Source organism: Anabrus simplex, chromosome 1, assembly GCF_040414725.1.
Source record: "Anabrus simplex isolate iqAnaSimp1 chromosome 1, ASM4041472v1, whole genome shotgun sequence".
NCBI lineage: Eukaryota > Metazoa > Arthropoda > Insecta > Orthoptera > Tettigoniidae > Anabrus > Anabrus simplex.
In genome coordinates this window covers 521,950,027-521,971,426 of record NC_090265.1, presented here as the reverse complement: position 1 = coordinate 521,971,426, position 21,400 = coordinate 521,950,027, and the positions used below count along the sequence as shown (strand labels likewise).

General features: G+C 39.1%; 1 protein-coding gene across 1 annotated transcript in view; it reads left to right on the top strand.

Annotated features, from left to right (window-relative positions):
* pod1 (coronin pod1) overlaps nt 1–21,400 on the top strand; it is a 355,918-nt gene that overhangs the window by 160,575 nt on the left and 173,943 nt on the right. Inside the window, exon 9 of the mRNA XM_068225053.1 lies at nt 15,244–15,588. Coding sequence (XP_068081154.1) covers nt 15,244–15,588 — 345 coding nt within the window. The remainder of the gene's footprint in view (nt 1–15,243; nt 15,589–21,400) is intronic.

Here is a 21,400-nt window from a genome sequence, read left to right as displayed (position 1 = left end):
AGGACCATATAGTAAGGACTGGCCTGTTTCTTTGACTTGAACGCTGCTGCCTTGTCGCTACCAATCAGAGGCTGTGACATCACTCCAATAGTATTTAAATATTTTTTTATTAAGGTCCACCTTTTCAATACAAACTGTACAATGTTTCACACATTTACATTGAGGGACTAGTTTCGACCTAACTGTAGGTCATCATCAGCCTTAAAGCAAATCGCACATATATATCGAACAAAATAAACAATGTATAGACACAGAGGTCTTAAAAAAACTGTATGCGCAACTCATAGAATTGAAGTTAAGACTGGTTACATAAAATAAATTCTGTTGAAAGTTCAAGCAATTTAAGATACAGTGCAGTGTCAATGGCATAAAAATGATATGTACATACCACATACGAATTAAGGTTCAAGAGATGCGTTGCACTATGTTAAAAAGTTGCTATTTGATAAGAGATTCATAAAATGCTGGTGTGCTGCACTACATTAAAAAGTTGCTTTTGGTTGAGATTCTTAAAATGCTGATTAAGAATGATGCATAGAAGTTCAATTAAGGCTGGCTCCTTAAATATGCTGCTTTCTATTCAAAGTTCAACTGAGCCAAAGTTAAGCTGAATACGTGAATATTTTGAGAAGATGCAAATGGAATTTATGTCCATTTCTCAACGTAGTATCCAATTTGTAGCAATAAATATTATCGCTATCTTCGCATCAAATTACACCATTAATCACGAAAGTGCACAACGGCGAGGGATGGTCTAATGTTACTTCGGCAAACTCACACAGTTCGACCTACAATAGATTAATACCAATATAAATGGTCCGTTATTGGGCGTTATAAATTTTCCAGCTAACTCATTCCTGGTTGCCAGCGTTTTGCCCCCGTGTGCTAGGTTCCCTAGGGGAATCAACATATATATCATCTGATGGCCAAGCAGGCAGCAATTTTTTGGTAGTGAGACGAAGTCTCTCGTAGTGCATTGGCACTGCTAGTGGCTCCAAGTAGCGTATGCAGTGGCCTCCACGGTTTGCACTAGCCAGCGTCTTGGTGGGTGTGCTAGGTACCAACTGATGAGCCCAACCTAGCACAAGGGGGCGAAACACTGGCAACCAGAAATGAGTTGACTGGAAAATTTATAATGTCCAATAACGAACCATTTATATTGGTATTATAAATTTACTCATTTGGGACAAATATTTCAGATTCCCTATGGGAATCAACATCTATATCATCTACAATAGATTAGTCCAACTATAAGTAATCTGTTGAACTGTAATGCAAATGTAACATTTTTCTGGGCTAGACTTTAACCACAAACAAACTTTAGAACTTGTTGACTAATCTTACATAGACTGTATCGAGTAAAATGCACCGAGGTCAAATACTACGACATTGGCACAGTATTGGAATGCTTTTCCTCACCATTTCGTACTTAACATCGCATTTGTTTTTTACCCTCTCTACCATTTTGTATTAACATGTAAATTTTCATCCATATCAAACATCGACTACAGCTTCAAGCTATCAATATTGTTATCTTTAATCACATGACATCTCCTTTGTTCAAGTGAATTTTTGTACAAGTATTCATTATCGTATTAGAGTATTTATTAATTTGGAAATATTGTTTGTGATGAACTGTAAATTTTGCTTTAACATATGTCATTTTGAAACATATTTTAGAATGACCTAGATGTTAGGCCCCTTTCCCGGCACATTCCAAGCCCACAGTCTTGACTGCAGTGTTGTTGTGTTAATGCCAGAAACATGACGCAGTATGGTCAGCAGTAAATTTATATCTGCTGAAGAGCCTGTTGAAATGACTTATAATGATCTTGGAGATGGACTTATCCCAGATTTAGACAGTGAAAGTGATGAGGATGAAACAGTAGTGCGCAGTAATGGTGAAATATCAATGTTCTTCTATCTGACACCTCTCCGAGTTATTCTCCTCCATTACCCTAGTTTTTGGAATTGTAGGCCTAGATGTAGAGGTTCCAAATAGTGAAGATGTAATGTCTTTTGTAAATATTGTAATGGTTGTCGAGTCCGCCATGCTAACTCGCTACGCGCCGGGGCCGTCACCCATCGCCCCACCCCCCTTAAGCTCGAGCGCGCCAATCCGCGAGCAACACTCAAGCGCTGGGCCGGCCCTTCTCACTTCTATCTGCGGTCACGCCGCAGCGAACTACGGAAAGGACTGGAAGACTAATCTGGAGTCTTCTATTTCGCGAGGTCCCTCGATCCATCGAACATCCGGACTATTCCCGTAGGGCTGGCGCAGGTATGAAAGAGCAGTTACTTGCCTACAGAGTTGGTCAGTGAGAATTGGTGAGTGAGAGTTAGAGAGTGAGTGAGCGGAGAGCGCAGTCAGTGGTAGCCTGGGCTGAGATGTCAGCCTGATCGAGTATCAGCCTGTTGGAGCCGAGGACTCGTGCCTGTTCCCCTGACGTCGTGTGTGTGTCCCTTGAGGCTGGCTGCTGGAGGAGAACCTGGAGTGTTCTGGAGCGGCGAAGAAGGGAACACTAGGAGACAACGTGTGTAGACTGCGAACGGGGTTCGACGGACAGTGAACAGCGGATACTATCCCGACCTGCGAGGCAGACCGTGACAGTGCTAACGAGTGTGACTGAGTGGCTGAGAGAGTGTACTGCAAATAATCGATGACTGTGTGTATGTGTGTGTGTGTGTGTGTCATTGTAGATGGAACATAAGAGAAACTAAGAGAGAGAGCGCGAACCGTCTGTAAATGTGTGACCATATACGTGTGTAAGTTGTAAGCTTGGCTATCGTCTGTGTGTGTGTAAATCTGTAATTGTAGTGCTTAGTTAATAAATCTTAGAATTAGGACGCTACCAGATTCTGTACTCATTTATTTATTTATCTACCCCGCCAACACGTTACAACTGGTGTCAGAAGTGGGATGGACAAGTGTGATAAACTAGTGGATAAACTCTTAAGTAAAACTGGTGTCAGAGTCGAGTATCTGGTAGCGAATTTTGTAGTCGACAGAAATATCTACTAGCGAAATGAATTTCCAACAGCTTCAGATTTTTCTAAGCAAGTTTAGTGAGCTTGAAAACAAAATCTTATCTTCCTATGGTGAACTCATTAGTGAACTGAGAACTGAGCGGAGATCAAAACCGGACGAGCTGAAAACCGATTTGAGTGAACGGAAGAGTGAGCAGTTAAAGTCAGGAGACGAAGTGCACTCTCTCGAAACCGAGGTCGACGATGACGATGTGCGGGATGGCAACGAACTGGACGAGAAGGGATCCGAAGAAATGCTTGTGGTTGTGGAGTCCGCAGTTCGAGGCCCAGAGGTGGAAGTGAGTGCCCTGCGTGCGGAAACGATGGCCGTAGAGACACGAATGAATCCTGCTAGCAGCGACGGCGGCTCCACCATCGCGAAGTTGGAAAACCTACAGGACGACGGGATTACTTCCAAGAGAACACGCCGGACCCAGTTCGAGACCAGATCAACGTCCAAGAAGAGTGCCGAATATCTGATCGCCGGACTACATGTACAACGCAGGCCCCAGCCAAGTTCGACCTACGAGGAGGTTATAGGAGTGCTCGACGTACGCTGCGGTGTCCACCAACAGAGAGCCACCTACCAAGTCCAGTCGCAGGAGAGGACTCAGCGCACAGATATAACGCCGCGGATAATCGACGCCAAGATCGAGAGACTAGGCGAAGTGACTGTGGAAGAGTTATCGCGAGGTGACACCGAGCTCGAGGCGGCTGACGCCTGTGATAAACTACGTGGCGCTGAGATCCGTCCAGGGAGGACGATCGGCAGGAAAGAGAACTACGAACCGGCTCTGATGATGGCCCACGAGACAGAGGCAGCGACTGCAACGGCACGGCTGGAGGGACCCGTACTAGGAGACGGAGCAGCAATGGAAGACGAACCGAGGACCAACGAACGAGGATGCCACCTGACTAGGACACTTGTTCCGGCATGAAGCTGCGTGCCGGTACGAACATCAAATTCCGCACCCGGGAAGAAGAGGAAATCCAGCAGGGCTAAACCTGGGACGAGCAAACCAGTCCCGGGGATCACACCAGAGGACTACGAAGGCGCTCAAGCCCTGAAAGTAGACGTGGGTGTGGATGAAAGGAAAACCACCGAAGTTCCGGCTGCCACGCGAGGACTTGCTGATTGTTACCAACGGGAACGAGGACACCGTCGACCGGACCGAGTGGATCCCCCATGGGAAGGTGGTGGCCAACCGAACAAACTGTATTGCAGCGAATCGTGGAGCTGCTCGGGACGAGCAGCCTTAAGGAGGGGGCAATGTAATGGTTGTTGATTCCGCCATGCTAACTTGCTACGCGCCGGGGCCGTCACCCATCGCCCCACCCCCTTACGCTCGAGCGCGCCAATCCGCGAGCAACACTCAAGCGCTGGGCTGGCCCTTCTCACTTCTATCTGCGGTCGCGCCGCAGCGAACTACGGAAAGGACTGGAAGACTAATCTGGAGTCTTCTATTTCGAGAGGTCCCTCGATCCATCGAACATCCGGACTATTCCAGAAGGGCTGGCGCAGGTATAAAAGAGCAGTTACTTGCCTACAGAGTTGGTCAGTGAGAATTGGTGAGTGAGAGTTAGAGAGTGAGTGAGCGGAGAGCGCAGTCAGTGGTAACCTGGGCTGAGATATCAGCCTGATCGAGTATCAGCCTGTTGGAGCCGAGGACTCGTGCCTGTTCCCCTGACGTCGTGTGTGTGTGTGTGTGTCTCTCTCTCTCTCTCTCTCTCTCTCTCTCTCTCCCCCCCTTGAGGCTGGCTGCTGGAGGAGAACCTGGAGTGTTCTGGAGCGGTGAAGAAGGGAACACTAGGAGACGACGTGTGTAGACCGCGAACAGGGTTCGACAGACAGTGAACAGCGGATACTATCCCGACTGACGTGTAGGCTGTGGACCGTGACAGCGCTAACGAGTGTGACTGAGTGGCTGAGAGAGTGTACTGCAAATAATCGATGACTGTGTGTGTGTGTGTGTGTGTGTGTGTGTGTGTGTCATTGTAGATGGAACATAAGAGAAACTAATAGAGAGAGCGCGAACCGTCTGTAAGCGTGTGACCGTGTACGTGTGTAACTTGTAAGCTCGGCTATCGTCTGTGTGTGTGTGTGTGTGTGTGTGTGTGTGTGTGTGTGTGTGTGTGTGTGTGTGTAAATGTGTAATTGTAGTGCTTAGTTAATAAATCTTAGAAATAAGTTGCTACCAGGTGCTGTATGTATTTATTCATTTATTTACCCCGCCAACACGTTACAATATATTTATCAGTGACAGATTTTTTTTAGTATGTTTGTGAGCAGACTAATTTACACGCACAGCAGGTTATCAGTAGTGCACCACGCTTTACCAAACATGGAAACCTTTTTCAATGACTGAAATTATGTTTTATGTTAGTTACTGGAATTATACAGAAAGGAGAAATAAAAATGTACTGGATGGAATATCCTGTGTTTTCAGCACCTGTATTTTCCAAGACATTGTCCAGGAACAGGTTTTGAAAATATTATGATGTTTTTGCATTATAATGACAGTAGTAACTATGGGGACAGCGCAGACAGGCTCAATAAAATCAGGCCAGTATTAGAAAAACTTTATCAGTTTACAGTCATTTACAGTCCCGACTGAAAGATTGCTTTAAATGAGGACATGCTTGCATGTAGAGGCCGGTTGCGTTTTTGAGTGTACAATCCATCTAAAATACAAAGTATGGAATTATGGTCAGGATTGTGTGTGAATCTAAAATTAGATACATTTGCAAATTGCTTATTTATGACATACGTGGAATGGCGTTAAATAGTACTGTCCTTGAACTTCTCAGTCAATATTTAGGCCTAGCGTATTCCGTTTACATGGATAACTACTACAACACTGTTGTTCTTGTAAAAACCCTTCGTGAACAGAACACCACAGTTTGTGGGACAATCAGGCAAAACAGGGGAGTACCAAAGGATCTTAGGGACCAACAAAATCCTTGAAAAGAGGGGAAATTACATTCAGACGTGTTGGGGAAAGTGTTCTTATCTCTTGGACGGACAAGAAAATAGTGATTTCATCCATGCATTCTGCTGAAATGATTGAAGTCACTTCAAAGTTCGGCAGAAAAACAATGAAGCCATTATCCATAGGAGATTACAATCAGCACATGCATGGAACAGACACAGCTGACCAATACTTTGCTCTGTACCCCTTCATGAGAAAAAATTGTAAGTGGCCTAAAAAGGTTTTCTTCTATTTACTACAGTGCACCCTCTTCAATTCTTTCTATCTCTTCCAGAAATCCAGTACCCAGACAAAAATTACCTATCTATTCTTCATACAGATATTTTCCCATTACTATCTTGATCATAAACATAACCCTGTCCGTCTCGGCCCCAACCCAAGTCAGAACAGCCTCTCCAGTTCTCCCCCACACATCATCACTAGCTCCACTTCACCACATTCCATTCACCAGACCATCCCACTAAGGGCACCAGCTAAAGATCCCCCATCACATCTGGATGGAAAAATAAACATGTTCTCTAAAATTCCCACCACTGAAAACAGACCTCTACCCAACAATATAATGTAGAGTTCATCTCAAGAAGAAGAAAAGCATCTGACACAAGGTGGTACTGCAAGAATTGTGGCATCCCTCTGCACCCTGGAGCATGCGACACTGGATATCACACCTTAGTCATACTAGAATTCCTTCTCCAGGTATGTTCTAATTTTTTCAAATTATTTCAAAGCATAATATAGGAGTAACAAAGAAATTGTGTTCCTCATTGCTTAAGGTAGAATTGAAATTTTTTAAAGATACTTTGGTGGGTGAAGCTAAAGACCTATGTGGAGTAACAGGATCGACCATGAAAGAAAAAGAGACACCTTGGTGGAATGACAGTCAGATTGGCTATTAAAGAGAGAAATTGGGCAAAAAAGATGCTAGACAAAGAAAAGCAATGAGATGCAAAAGATCTGGGTGGCCAAGAAATGACTAAACTACAGGAACTCTACAGGGCAAAAAAAAACTTACAGCTAAGAGGATAGTAAGAGAAGAGAAAGAGAAAAAATGGAGTGAGTTTGTGGAAAAGTTGGAAGAGGATAGCAGAGGAAACAAGAAACTTCTTTACAGAGTAATTAAAAACAATCGAAATAACCTAGAAGACATCAAGGTAATAGAGCAGGACAATGGATCAGTAGTACGAGAGGAGGATGGAATCAGGAGAGAATTCAAGACCTTCTTTGACAAGCTCCTGAGTGGAGAGGCATCAAATGTAATTCAAAACAGAGAAGAATATGGAAAATGTGAAGAGCCCATTAAGAATATGGAACCACCAATCACATGGCTGAAGATAGAGAAGAGCCTTAAAAGTATGAAGAAAGGGAAAGCTGCAGGAATAGATGAGCACTGGCATTGCACTCTACTTTCAAGGTTCTTATCTGTTCTAACAGTTTATCTTGTGCCTGCCTTTAAGTGTGGACATGTTGAAAGCAGGAGGAAACTCAGCAATCCAATGGCTATATAGACTCCTAAATGTAGTATGGCAGCAAAATACCATCCCAGAAGACTGAAAGAAAGAGATAATTGTACCTGTATTCAAGAAAGGCAGCAGATGGAAATGTACCAACTACCATGGCATCACTCTACTCTCTCATGGACTAAAAATTCTGGAAAAAATTATAGAGGATAGATTACGAGAAACTGTAGGACCACTTTTAGAAGAGGAACAATATGGCTTTAGGTCTGGCAGATCAACAGATCATATATTTGCTGTCAGGCTGCTAATGGAAAAACATTGGAAAAAAGAGATGCCTTTATATCTACCGTTCCTTGACATCGAAAAGGCCTATGTCAGCATACCAAGGGAGCTTATTTGGGTGTGCCTGAGAAAGCTCAAAGTTCGAGACAGTCTAATTTCAAAAGTTAACGTCTTTTACGAGAAAACCAGAAGCTGTGTACTAGTTGATTCTGGACTGTCAGACTGGTTTGAGACAAAAAGGGGAGTACAACAAGGTAGTGCTTTGTCGCCCCTATTATTTATCATTGTAATGGATACCATATTAAAGGCACTGGAAGAAAATGGACAACAGGACTTAAAAGCATTTGCATTTGCAGATGATGTAGTAATTTGGGGTAAATCAAAAGAAGGATGTGGAAGAGAAACTGCAGAGGTGGAGTCAGGTGTTTGAGAGATATGGATTAAACATCAAAAGACTAAAACAATGGTGTTGAAAGTACAGAAGGGTGACAATCAGCCAGAAAACATGCTAAATGGCACTAAGCTGGACAGTGTCACGGAAGTTAAGTAATTGGGTAGTATAATGTCCAAGGATAACTTGGCTAAATATGAAATAAACAGTTGAATCAGCAAAGCAACAAAATTTTTACCTCCAAGTAAGACAGCTACTATGGGATAAACAAGTACCACTCAAAACCAAGATGACACTTTAAAAATCATACTACACCCCTATCCTCACATATAGCCGTTACATTAACAAGAAAGGACGAGGGTTATGAACTTTATGTTGTTGGTCCATATTGAACTGAGATAACATATAAATTATAAACAGGAGAGGTTTCCACCTGTTCAATACATAGTTATATTTACAATGTTATTTACATTACATGGGGCTAGTTTCAACCCTACACGTGGTCATCATCAGCCATTTTTAAACATACACGATATATGACGAAATCCTAAAACATGTTTCTAATCAGTAAGAACCTTATGAATATATAATTTACACTTTGAGTGCCATAGCACCTTGCCTAATTCAACCACAGATCTTATTGTAAATTATATATTCATAAGGTTCTTACTGATAGAGAAACATGTTTTAGGATTTCGTCGTATATCGTGTATGTTTAGACATGGCTGATGATGACCCCGTGTAGGGTTGAAACTAGTCCCATGTAATGTAAATAACATTATCAATATAACTAAATATTAAATAGGTGGAAACCTCTCCTGTTTATAATTTATAAGAAAGGACAACTAGAAACTCCAAGCAGCAGAAATTAAGTTCCTACGCACAATGATCCAGAAGACCAGGAGGGATAAAATCAGGAATGAAAAATAGAAGACGTAGGACTAGAAGACTCCCCACTCCAGAAGATCCAAAAGGAAAGCCTGAACTGGTTTGGCCATGTAAAAAGAATGAGTGCCAACAGGTCTGCAAGAAAGGAGTATGAAAGAGAAATAAGTGAAAAGAGACCGGTGGACAGACCTAGAGAAAAATGGACGGACTTAGTGAAGAAGGATGTAGAGGAGAGAGGTCAGGATTGGGAGCGTATTGTGAACGAAGAATGGTTCATGGACCGAACAAAATGGAAGGGGCTCGTATACCACACCTGGGAAACTGGAGTTGGTCAACGGTGATGATGATGATGATTATTGCAGAAGGTGGGGCTCTCAGGCAAGGACTCTTCAAAATGGCTGGGCTGGAGGTTTAAATGCCGTGGACCAGGTAATTTGGCCGTGCGGTTAGGGACGCGCAGCTGTGAACTTGCATCCGGGAGATAGTGAGTTTGAGCCCCACTGTCGGCAGCCCTGAAAATGGTTTTCCTTGGTTTCCCATTTTCACACTAGACAGATGCTGGGGCTGTACCTTAAGGCCACGGCCGCTTCCTTCCCACTCCTAGGCCTTTCGTATCCCATCGTCGCCATAAGACCTATCTGTGTCGGTGCGACGTTAAACAAATTGTAAATGCCCTGGGTACTTCCTGGTAGTCAGTGTTAAAAACTTCTGGGTAAATTTGAATTCCCTTTGCTTTGATGAAATGCACATAAACAGCAAGGTTGTACATGATAATGGAATGGATGAAATTTTTGGTCCCCATTTGAAAGTTCCGGTAGCACTAATCTGAGGACTGTGCGCTCTATGGAAACAGCCTGTGTAATTTGATTCCAATAACAGTAGGAATCACTCATTACTCTTCAAGATCACTGGTGTAGAATCTTTAGGAATTAAAGTATTAGCCATTGTTTCTGATGTATAATGCTGCGGGACGCTGTGGAAGAAGTTTGAAATATTGTTACTTGCTGGCCCCGTCGTAGCCCCTTTCCGTACTTCCAGGAAGGGGCTGGTGGCTCAGATGACCTGGAATCTCCCAGCTGGCCTGTGGGGTGGGGCTGGCCTTGCCGTGTATTCTCGGCGGCCTGCTTACCTGCGAGTTCCTTGGGAATTCAACGGGAATGTTCTGCATGTAGTGACATCGTGAAATTTCTGGATCAAATCACACGAGGGAGCCTAGTAGTGGTGGACAGTCAGTCAAGTGTAGCCCCTTAAGTTTGTAATTAAATGTAACAATTTTTGGTTCATCCTATAGAATAGCTACATGTGATGAATTCTAAAATTAAGTTATGAAATATAAAGCCAAAGAATGGCTTGATTCTTCATTTGTTCTTTGTAAATAATGTAACTTAAACAACAAACATCATGCAAAATATAAGGTAGTGTTGCCCTTCATGTGCCATGCCTACTATTCTGACTGGATCGTACATCTCTTAAATAATATAAAAAATAAAAAAATATTCAGATTTTTTTTTACATGAACATTACTGCAAGGACAAAGAAGGATGTGAGCTATCAGGTGAATCCAGAAAAAATATTTTTGTGTGTGTAAAACTTCTTAAATGATTAGTAATCGCTTGTCTAATAAAATATTAGTTACACTTCAAAGCTTTTGTGCAGAAGTACTTGTTTATTTGCAAGGGAAGTTTGGAGATGAGCTCTCCTAATCATTGCTAATTAATGCATTACCAGATGTGAATTGTTAGACTTCTTTGAGACTTTAATCTGAGACTGACTTGTTGGCAAGACAAGAGATTAAATAAGTCAGAATACGTATCTTTTGTGTGGACATTAAACATATCGACTAGCAAGCATATCTTCTTCACCACTTTGTAGTTTAAGAGAATGATGAAATTCACTGTGCTTGGTGTTAGTGTTCCCCAGAAGAACCACCATTTCGGAAATACCAATCATTTTTCATCCTTTTGTTACCAGTGTTATGTAGTGATCACATTTACCTTTGTTACTAGATGTTTGCTTTTGTTAGCATTGTCTAACTCTGATGCCTGCTCTGTATGTTTCATAAAAGCTGCATAGTTTTTTGTAAATCTATGACCACTGCAAACAGTTGGAATGGACTTATTAGTACTTGTAAGTAGCTTCAGTAGTTTAGCACTTAACTAGTTCTAGTTTTCAAGCTTAGCCTTCACATGCATTCAAATTATTATTACCATATTATTATTATTTTTATTATTATTGTTATTGTTTCATTGATATTTTTTTGTTTTACTTAATTTTTTAAATTTTCTGTATTATTTAAATATTTGTAAGATGATGTAAGATGTTGGGTGATTGAAGTAACAGCTTCCAGCTTATGTAACTTGTGAACACTTAATGTTCAACCAAGTATGCTTGGTACTGACTTAGTGGTAGAGTAGCTTAACCTATAAGACAAGCATTTACCAAACCATATATTGTAGTATCTGGTTCTATTATGATATTATCAGTATGACAGGTCCTTCATAGCTCTGTTTTGAATCTTTAAAATGTAAAATGTGAATTGTGAAATCTTTTCTTTTTGGCTATAAGACTTAAAGATTTGTTAGTCTGTACTGCCATTGGATGTGTCAGAAATAATTCTCACAGACTCTAGCAACTGTTTCTCTGTCCTTGTCACATGCCTTTGTAGGTAAACATGCAAAGACTCGTACCCTATGGTTACTAGAATCCAAGGTTGAATGGTGTGATCATAGACTGGAAGCACAGTTTGTTGGGGGTAGTAGGCATGCAGTATCCCACCAAGTTTTCCAGGGTGTATCCAGTAGATTTTCTTTGTAGAATTCATTTTTCTGTTTTCATGTAGGCTACATGTTTGCATAAGTCATCAGAGGTGATGACTGAGTTTTCTGGTCTCTGCAATTAGAAACCCATTGTAGTCTATCCGTACTGTACCAAGTGAACGGCTGTGCAGTTTGGGTTGCGTACCAGTCAGCTTGCATTTGGGAGATAGTGGGTTTGAACCCCACTGTTCAGCAGCCCTGAAGGTTGTTTCCTGTAGTTCCCATTTTCACGCCAGGATTCCTTCCAACTCCTAGCCCTTTTGTCCCATCGTCGCTTTAAGACCTATCTGTTCGGTGTGACGTAAACCAAATTGTAAACAAATATCCTTGCTGTATGGATACTGCTCTCTTATACACATGAGCCTGAATTTTCATGATAAAATCCTAGTTCAAACAGCGTTTAAGGGATTCTGGCAACCTTAAATTTCCTTAGACCATTAACTAGTAACTGCATATAATAATAATAATAATAATAATAATAATAATAATAATAATAATAATAATAATAATAATAATAATAATAATAATAATAATAATAATATTTTTTTGTCTTAAATAGTAAGCTTGATGTTGTGTTGACATGTAGTGTCTACAGTGCATGGTTTGGTAGTTGTCAGTTCTGATAACTGTGCAGGATTTACTTTAACAACTGGTAATGTGCAAGGACAAGTGGAATAATAGTACTGACTTCTGTTCTGCCCTTTATTTCAGAAATTGTAGTTCTAATATTGTCAATTTTGTTTGCCTGACTTACAGTATTTAATTGTATAACTTTCAATAAATGTAGGAAATGAACTGAGAAGTTGCCTTACGTAATTTTAAGTGCAGCCTTCAGTACTGTGTGGATTATTTCCTTCTGACATGTCCTTTATCTTCATGGTGTAGTCATTTTGTGAGCAATTTGCTAAAATATATATAGTGTTTTTATTTTCTCTTTTACTTACATTCTAGAAACCAGCAAACATTTGATACTCTGAGAAACAGTGTTAATAATATGATTGCCCAACAAATATTTGCAACCTATGCACACACACTTTAGTACTCTTGTAACTAGGTTAAAAATCAATCCTTTTGGACATTTAATGTAGTAATTTTGAATGTCTCAAATTTAAGAAGGATTTTAAATAGAATTAATCTTACTTTAGTTACCATATAAATATCCTTGAATACAGTGTCCTTCATCCAAGAGTTTACAGTATTATGGTGGTAGATGTGGCTAGAACACTGGCAGGAGCCACAGACTGCCTTTCTGATAGACAAATTATGCTTCCGACATGTGCAGGGACTGGCTGATTCTAAAAGGAATGAGGAAACATCTGAAATATTAACAAGTGGAATGAATGAATAAATAAATAAATAAATAAATAAATAAATAAATAAATAAATAAATAAATAAATAAATAAATAAATAAATGCCCTTGTCTTGCCTACATCTTGTGACCTTCATTATAACTCATCTTAAGTAATGTTAATGATCACTTCATCGATTTTGTTTCCCAGGGTCTTAACAGTTTATGGATTATTTCAGTATCTTTTTAGTGATTTGTTCACAGGTAAAAAATTGCATTTGCCAAGATTGCAGAAATAAACTGACCGTAGCCCCTACTAATTGCTCTATCACCAGAGACATTCCTATTTGCTTGCATGGAATTTCAAGCAGTTTAGAAGGTAGCAAATGCACTCTTTTCCTCAGTCAGCAGCTCAAGCAGGAAAATCTATTGAATGTTTCTACATCCAAACAACTGTGCACAAACACTACTGTTTATCATGAAGGCATCCCTCATGCCATACATGTGGATTGTCAGTATCTCAGTAAAGTGTGCAGCTCTTTCCAGGCACACCTCCAATGGAGGTGAGCTGCATGTACCATTTTAGTCATGTAGCTCTCCTGCTATTTTTAAATCTCGGCAGTACCAGGAATCGAACCCAGGTCACCGAGGATTGCAGCTAATAGTTCTAATTATTATGCTACTGAGGCAGACAGTGTCTCAGTGGCAAGTGTACAGTATATATTATTTTTTGCTAGTGGTTTAACTTTACACTAACACATTGAAGGTTTTTGGCAACACATGGAAGGGAAAGGGCTCTGATTGGGAAGGTAGCAGCTGAGGCCTTAAGGTACAGCCCCAGCATTTGTGTGGTCTGAAAAAGGGTAGCCATGGAAAACCCTCTTCAGGGCTGCCAACAATGGGATTTGAACTGACCAACTCCAGAATTCAAGCTCTTAGCTACACAATCCTAACTGCATAACCAGCTTGCTCAGTGGCAAGTATTTTGTTAATGTAAAGATCTATTAAGGTGAAACAATCTTTACCACTTGTCATTAAAAGAGAAGGAACTTTCTCCATCACAATGGAAGTTACTGTGATGAACATGATTTATAAAATTTACCTTGTGCTTTACTGATGCTTTGTGTGGGCAAAAAATTACAGATTTCAAGCCCTTCTAATACTGAGCTCAGAGAAATGCTGCATGACTGGCAGGTGTCTGGGAGATTTCTTGAAGCTTGGCTGGCATGTCTTCAAGTGTCTCTTCATGAACACTCGCTTTACACATTGCCTTGTTTTTAGGACAGAACCCATCTTGCATAACTTTAAAACAAATTATAGACACAGTTTTCAATAACTATGCACTTTATAACTGCATTCGTAAGTGTACACTTCTCGCTCACACAATAGCACATCTAAGCTGATATGGAGTGGTACCGAGCTCGATAGCTGCAGTCGCTTAATTGCGGCCAGTATCCAGTATTCGGGAGATAGTAGGTTCGAACCCCACTGTCGGCAGCCCTGAAAATGGTTTTCCGTGGTTTCCCATTTTCACACCAGGCAAATACTGGGGCTGTACCTTAATTAAGGCCACAGCCGCTTTCTTCCCACTCCTAGCCCTTTTCTGTCCCATCATCGCCGTAAGACCTATCTGTGTCGGTGCGACGTAAAACAACTACCAAAAAAAAATAATAATAATAAAAAAAAGATATGGAGTGATTTGTTTATAAGGGAGACAGCCTGCACTTCTTGGCAGAATTCTAACTGCATTTTACATTATTTGGCTGTATACTCTGTGATGGAAAGATCTGTATTTTTTTATTCCTTTATTTTACTTGGTTGTCATCAGAATTTGGTGTATAGTACTGCAGTGTTGTATATTTTTGTCTGTCTTTTCCCTAGCTCTTCCTTGGAAAAGAGAAGGCTAGAAAAAGATTCACAAAATGAATTTCCTTTAACTATCGCAATAATATATTTGTAGTTCTTTGGCTAAATGCATGACTACTTAGAAACTAGCAACCGTCTTTGTGTACTCAATGTGTATTATCTATCGTACTTAAAAGAAGGTATTAAAAAATTAGCAAGTTGATCACTGCTGAAAAATGAATAAATTTTGCATCGTAGGTTCATAGAGGCTCACTTTCTGAAATGAAAAGAAAGCTTCAGGAAACTCCCCAGACAATAGCATCTCTGAAAGCATCAACACCAACACCATTAAACCGGATGAAAAGTAAAGAAGAGGAGCGAGAGAATATTGTGAATGGAGAGGCCATTAAGAATTTTCAACAGAATGGTAGTCACCAGTCCATTCCTCCCAAGCCTCTCCCCAGGGCATCAAGAGCAAGTTCCCTCACGGAGACAGATGAGCCTCCTAAGCCTGTGGCGAGGCCTCGTACTACCACCCCAGCTGTGTCTGTACCAGTGGTAACCTCTGTCAACCCATCATCTCCACTAACTGGAGGTTACAAGGTCAGAACTTGGGTAACGTGTAGATAGTATGCACTTCAGTAGGGATGCCATGAAATCAGTGATACTAAATCCAGTTTTAAGTATTGATTTTATAACCTCTTTGGGTTCTGGGTGTAAGATGGAAAATTACTTTTTAAATTCAGCCTTTTGGCTTCGATCGGTATGTAGCAATTCCTGTTATATTGCCAAAGATTATAAATTATGCTTGATAACATTTTTCGAAATGAAGTCTCTTTTCCCTGTAAATATTGTATAGTAATTTGACTTTGGAGTGACTGGAATCCAAATGCATTGGTCATTTTTGTTATTTTGACAATGATTAGTATAAACTAGGAAATTTTATTTCTGCATTAAGTGTTTTTTAAAAATTCAAATGGACATTTAAGCTTCAGCAATATTTTGTGGTCTTGTAGTAGTTTTGCAATTAATTTGACAATTTTGATTATAGTTGTTGGAGTATACTGTATTACTGGTTTGAAATTGATGTATATCTCAGGTATTTTGTGAAATAATCTTATGAAGGTGTGATCGTAACTGAAATGGTTACTGTAAAAAGGCATCCCTACTTTGTACTGTAGTTCAGTTTTGTATTATTCTAAATTAGCTTGTCTTGTGTGTTGCACTGTTTTGTTTTATTGCTGTACTCCACTTTCTTTTTAGAATTAAAACAGTTATCCCTAGTGCAATTTAATGATACAGGATGTAAATATTAGATCACTAGAGATTGTAGTTCTAGGCAGAATTGATGGTAGCCAAGAAATGAATAAAACCCTGTTCCCTATGTCCTTTGTTTCATATTACTTCATTTCATACTTTTTTTTTTTTTTTTAAGAGCTGACAAAACCCCTAGAAAATACCTGTGAAATCTGTCTGTAGCCACATTGTTAAAAAAATCATACCATGTATTCTGTACTTGCTTTTATTTATACGTGGCTGGTGATAGTACACTTTAAAAATTATATAAGAGAAAACCATTATCACATTTAGAAAAGGTGGCTACAAACATGTCATACTGATTTCAGAGGTATTTCCTAGGGTTTTTGGCTGGTTCTTGGTAGGTCCTGCTATTAATTAATGAGACATTACAATAGGCTTCTGTTTGAACTGAATATCTGAGGTATATCCATATCAAATTTACACGCAGTTCATCCTTAGTTTAGGTATGATCAAGCAAGAAATGAAGACACCATCTCATTTTAAATTATCACGTGATTTTTAAACATAATTTTGCAAATATTATATTTTCAAAACAGCAGTATGAACACTTTTAGTTCTACACCTCTTATAATATAATCATTAAAAAATGAGTAACAATTGTCTCTTTGGTCTCCCTCTATTTCTCATACTCTTCAAGGCTCAGTTCATTATTCTCCTATATAACCTATCCTCTTCCATTCGCCTCATGTGACCCCAGCGTCGAACCTGGTTGATACGAACAGCTTCATCCTAACCTAGTTTCTCTCCATTATGAGTACCCTCTTGCCATTCTTTCCACCTGTTCGTACCAACAATCATTCTCGCTACTTTCATGTCAGTTAATTGTAACTTATGAATATGATTTCCTGAGCCCATCCAGCTTTCATTCATGTACAGCAAAGTCAGTCTAAAAACAAACCAATGAGAAGACGTTTTCTTCCAATCGTGCAAGAGGTGCTTGTTTGAGCCAAAATTGGTGACTTTTTATGTAACCTTTTTAAAGTGGGGTTATTATAAAGCCTCTAGGTATTTGTTTGGTATCATGATTTTCCAAATTTTTCAGAGTTTACAGTACTATGATTTGAATTTAATATTCCTATTGCATTTTAAAATGATAAACTGTAATGGAGGTCGTAAATTTTAATTTCTCTCAGACTTTTGAGTAGCTTTGGAGCTCTTAATGATCTTGAAATTGGCCTGATAGAAATCCGAGGTCAGTTAGGAAAGATAATTTACTAAGGGATATTTTTGGTGTAGATAACCCAGCGTACTTTCACCACACTCAGCAAACCACACGCTATCAATATGTCGACACTCGCCTTCATATTAATAAACTTACATCGTTGCTGTGCTCGTATAACCGTGGTACCTGGTCTGGGAGTAAGTTATGTAATTTTTTTCAAGTAATGTATATTTAGATCTAGATATTGGAATACACTAAAACAGTTGTATGACAGATTCCTCTGAGAATGTTTATGCAAAATGTAATGAAATGTTTCCCATCAGTTTAGGTGTGCTGTCATTTCGCACTCTAGGGAGATGGACGTCATTCTTTTTTATAATAGAAATTGTCGTTGAATATTTTCATGAACTGAAGTGCCTATCTTACTGCTTGTATATCTATCATAGTTGAACCAAGTACAAGCAGAAATAATCTTTTACTGGGTGTTTAAAAATAATTTTTTTAATTTTGTGATGTAATAAAGGGTATGTAATAAAACACATTTTAATGTAATGAAGTAGTGTACATAATTTTTTCTGTTTTGAGATAGTGATGTGAAAAGAATGAGGATTTGAAAGAATCTCTGCATGAAAAGTAAGTTTTCAAAATTCTAAATGATTATACAGTAACGTATTTAAATAATGAGAACATTGTACTGAAAAAATATAAACATGTGAGAATTATGACCATTATTGTAAACTCACTGAGTTTATTGTATGATTGAAATATAACTGTGGGGTTCTTCAGTATGTCAAAAATACCTGGAGAAAAAATTAATGACAGATTATACCTGAAAAGGATACCATTAATTTTTCAGGTGTAATATGTCATTAAATATTTTCTTTCTTTCAGTTATTTTCTATTTTATCGTGGATTAGTTTTGACAGACTGAAAAAGTCAGTTATAGATTAACTAATTTGAAACTGAAAACAAATGGCTTCAACTCTAACAAAATATGATCGAACGGCAAATTATATGAAATATTGAGTTCAAAGTTTGAATTGATACAAAATAATTATATCCACACCTCTGACATATTTCATTTTCCATGACTAACAAGGATAGCTGAAACATACGTAATTAATGCAGCTATGGAATTTTGACTTTCACTGAATTATCTCAATAGAAGCCCCATTTCCATTACCTTTATTTACTAATGTTTCCTGTCACTTGGAAGTTATAGAAACTGTTGCTACCGGTAATGAGACAAACTTTCCATGAATTGTCTATTGGGATTTTTCCATGCTTTTCTGCAACTTGCTTACTGATCGAAGACCAGATGCATCTGAATCAGTGGAAAGTTTAGATTATTTTCATTTGTTTAATATACTGGTAATACAGTTTGCAAACTATCAAAAAGTTCTCTATCCACCTTCCTTTGGGTATATGAAGAGCATTTTTGCTGTCTGGAATATATAAGATACAGTAGTGTATCATTGTACCTGTTTCCTATATGGTAAAAAGATATTGAATTCATCATCCATACTTCAACCGACTTCATCAACCGGCAGAGTCTTATCATGTAAAGAGAAATATTAGTGTGTAGCAGGAGCCATTAGGGAGGTAATAGAGGAAACATATCTTGTTTCTTTTAGAAGTGAGGCAGATTGTACTGTGCTGTGTTCTGTTGCTTGACTGCACTGAATGAGTTGGCTTTGTGGTATAGGGCACTTAGGTGTAAAATTGCATTTGGAGATGGGGTGTTCATACCCTGCCATTGGTTGCCCTGAACATTTTTTTCCTCCCCTATTTACTATCCCAATGTTACTGAAAACGTGCATATGTTAGCACAATATTAAACAGGATAAAATGAAATGTTTTCTGACTTTAAAAAAAGGCTGAATACCATTTCCAGTATGTCATCCATTGCAATATCACATATGGAGAGGGCTTTTCTGCAGTATTTATTACAATCCTAATGTAGAATATGAGCATAGAGATTGAAAAATTGGCTAATGAAAATGTGTACTACTGACCTATATTTTACGTAATTTATTTTTGTTATGTTTGAAAGGGCAGTTATTTAATGTCCTATTCATTGTATTTCATTGAATGTGTTTTGAATGATTCTTAAAAGAAACTTTGTTGTGTTTCCGTTTTTATTCCTGACTTTTTGTTTGCATGTTTCTACAAAATATGTACTGTATTTCTCTGAATCCAAGACTGAATGCAAGGCCCCGCTTTTTCATTCAAAAAAATGAAATCTGGCAAAAAAAGTGCTTTCTGAAATCATGTGAATGCCTTTCTTGTACAGTGCATGTTTTTAGACTATCTTTGTCTTCATGCCAACGCCAAACATTGTCTTTAGTTATGCCGTATTTTCTTGCGGCTGCACAATTGTTCTTTATTTTCATGAGTTTAATAACCATTAACTTAAAATTGGCATCGTAATATCAAGGAGAACCCCTTGAAAATTTGCTGGGAATACCTGTTCCACGTGTCTACAATACGACAATACATCGGGAAAATATTCCTGCTGTTTATAAAACTGTTACTTTTACTAAGCGTCACGTACAACCGGCTGCCACTAGACTCATGTTTTGCTTGCCGGCAACTATTAAAGAAACTATTTAAAATAGTTTATGTTGGTTCCACCTTGTCAATACACTTTTAATGATTGAAAATATTTATTCTTTCATACATGTTTCAGGAACAATATGCATTCCCTTCAGGCTAATAGAATGTCATTCTCTCGTCACTATTTCCCGAGAACCAGTGATGTTACACAGAGGCACTGTACACCTGGTAGCTGCAGCTAATGATGTATAATAAAGAAGCAGATGACTTCACTGATGAAGGGAATGCATATTGTTACTGAAACATGTATGATAGAATAAGTAATTTTCAATCATTAAAAATGTATTGACAAGGTGGACCCAACATAAACTATTTTAAATAGTTTCTTTAATAGATTTAGACAAGTCAATACAGGATCAAATAAAATACCTATTATGGTTAAGTTTATCAACAGTTGCCTGCCGGCTTCAGCTGACTTCAGCGGCTAGTGATGTATAATAAAAGTGCGGGCTTTGAAGGCCAACAAGTTTATTGTGGCATGGTATGGCCATTCTGCCCTTGCATTTTTTGTGCATATATCTCACAACTTCATCTTCAACTTCTTCAAAGCGTACTTGTTGTGGGCCACTGATTGCATTTTTTGGTACAGTACGCATTTTTAAGCTATCTTTGTCGTTACGCTAACATGGAACATTTGCTTTAGTTATGCCGTATTTTCTTTTGGCTGCACAATTCCGTGTGTTTAATAATCATTAACTTAAAGTTGGCATCATAATATCAAGAACCCATTAAAAATTTGCCAGCAATACATGTTTCATGTGTCTCTACAATACGACGATCTATCATGAAAATATTCCCGCTGTCTATAAAACTGTTATTTTTACTAAGTGTCAGATATAGTAGACGCGTTATAACTCGGCCACTGATTAGCCATGGCCTTTATAAAAATTTGAAGTCTCGCATGTTTTGATGTCATTCTATAGATTTCAGAAACTTCCTTGTAGAGGCTAATAGAATTTCATTCTCTCGTCACTATTTCCCGAGAACCAGTGACGTTGCACAGAGGCACTGTACACCTGGTTGCCGCGGCTAACGATGCATAACAAAGAAGCAGATGTTGATGGTCAACGAGCTTTGCGTGTGCAGGTGGAGGGTGAAGGGAAGCAGCGTGGTTACGTGGTAGCTGCCAGTGGTGTTAATTACTATTAGGTCGCGAATGCAAAACGACCCTTGATTTTTCACACAAGATTCTGAGAAAAACCGTAGTCTTGGATTCAGAGAAATGCAGTATTTCGGACAATTATTATTTTAAAGTATTTGAGCTCTTTAGGTGATTTCAATCTTGAAATTACCAGTGTTTCACTCCAGTGTGACTGC